General features: G+C 43.8%; 1 protein-coding gene across 1 annotated transcript; it reads right to left on the bottom strand.

Annotated features, from left to right (window-relative positions):
- Positions 1 to 17: 17 nt before the first annotated feature.
- Positions 18 to 1,139, bottom strand: LOC106477840. Its single transcript, XM_013938364.1, has one exon. It carries the CDS (start codon positions 1,137 to 1,139, stop codon positions 18 to 20), a length of 1,122 nt encoding a protein of 373 aa, XP_013793818.1.
- Between the last annotated feature and the right edge of the window lie 174 nt (positions 1,140 to 1,313).

Raw genomic sequence — 1,313 nt, 5'->3', positions numbered from 1 at the left:
CGAAAGTATTAGTTTAACTAGCTGAATGATCTCTCACAGCTGGCGATGGAAACTGCGATGGTTAGCATTATCTGAATAGCAATGCGAAGATCGGGGAAGACGCTCACATCTCCATACTGAACAATAAATTCGAGAAGCTCTTCGGGTCTTGATATTTTTATGTTGGCCCGACTTGATAGCAACATTCTGCAATCCAAAATTTCTTCATATAGCTGCTGTCCATCAGCATCAGAGTTGTACAATTCGCCCAAATTTTCGCACTTCTTCTTTAGGTCTTTACTGTCGGCGCCGTAACACAGTCCCTCGACATCGATAAGGAACCCAAACTTGGCATCAGTGTCGTGCAAACGAGCGAACCTTTCATCCATTTCTCTGTGAAGACGGCCGAGTGTTCCCTTCATGACTCTTTCCATTTCCTCCTTGGTTGTTAACCCAGCGTCTCTCGAGTTCTCATCAGCCATTCGTTTCTTTCGTCTCTGACGTCTTTCAACTTTAATATTCCATTCTTGACAGAGACCGAGCTCTTCTTCGAGTGACTCACTGACCAACACTTTTCTTTCATCATCAAAATTATCTCGGATGGCTTTCAAATCCAGGGCAGCATCGTGGAAGTTCATGTTAGGATCTTGCATCCTCTTTTGAATACGGTCAATGCTAATGAATACTTTGTTCCAAAATCCTAGCAAAGTCAGAAAATCGTAACTCAACATGCGGTTATACTGCTGCCTTGCGTCATTTCTGTTTTCACTGATCTCGTTTTCATTGTCTATCATGTCCTGGAGAACTTGAAGTATCTCCTTAAGGTACTTGTTGACGGGCCTCACTGCTTCTGTCCTTGTACTCCACCTGGTTTCGGACTGCGACTTAACAACCACAAGCACGGCGTTTTTGAGTTTTTCCAAACACTGTGTTGAACGAGAGAAGAACACGTAGACAGCTTCGATGATTCCAAAAAACGTGGCCATCATTGTATCCTGCTTGGCTGCATGTATACCCACCAAGTTGAATGAGTGATTGTCGCAATTCACAAACACTGCCAGGTTGTTTTTCTCACATATTCTTTGATGAACACCACTTCTGTGTCCAGCCGTCCCAGCAGCATTGTCATAGCACTGTGATCTACAATCTTGTAGCTCCATTTCGTCCTTCTCTAGCTGTTTCAAGATGTCTTAAACCAAGCTCTCAGCGTCCTTCTTCTTATCTGGATACAACCAAGGAAGGACTCCCTAACACAGACTGTTTTTCTCTCAAAATCAGCTTCCATGTACCTCACTACTTCTGACATCTGCTCACTGTGTGCCTGATCAGGAGTA

Source organism: Limulus polyphemus, unplaced genomic scaffold, assembly GCF_000517525.1.
Source record: "Limulus polyphemus unplaced genomic scaffold, Limulus_polyphemus-2.1.2 Scaffold83943, whole genome shotgun sequence".
Lineage (NCBI taxonomy): Eukaryota > Metazoa > Arthropoda > Merostomata > Xiphosura > Limulidae > Limulus > Limulus polyphemus.
Note: the sequence above shows the minus strand (reverse complement) of the source record. Positions and strands in the feature narration are given on the sequence as shown.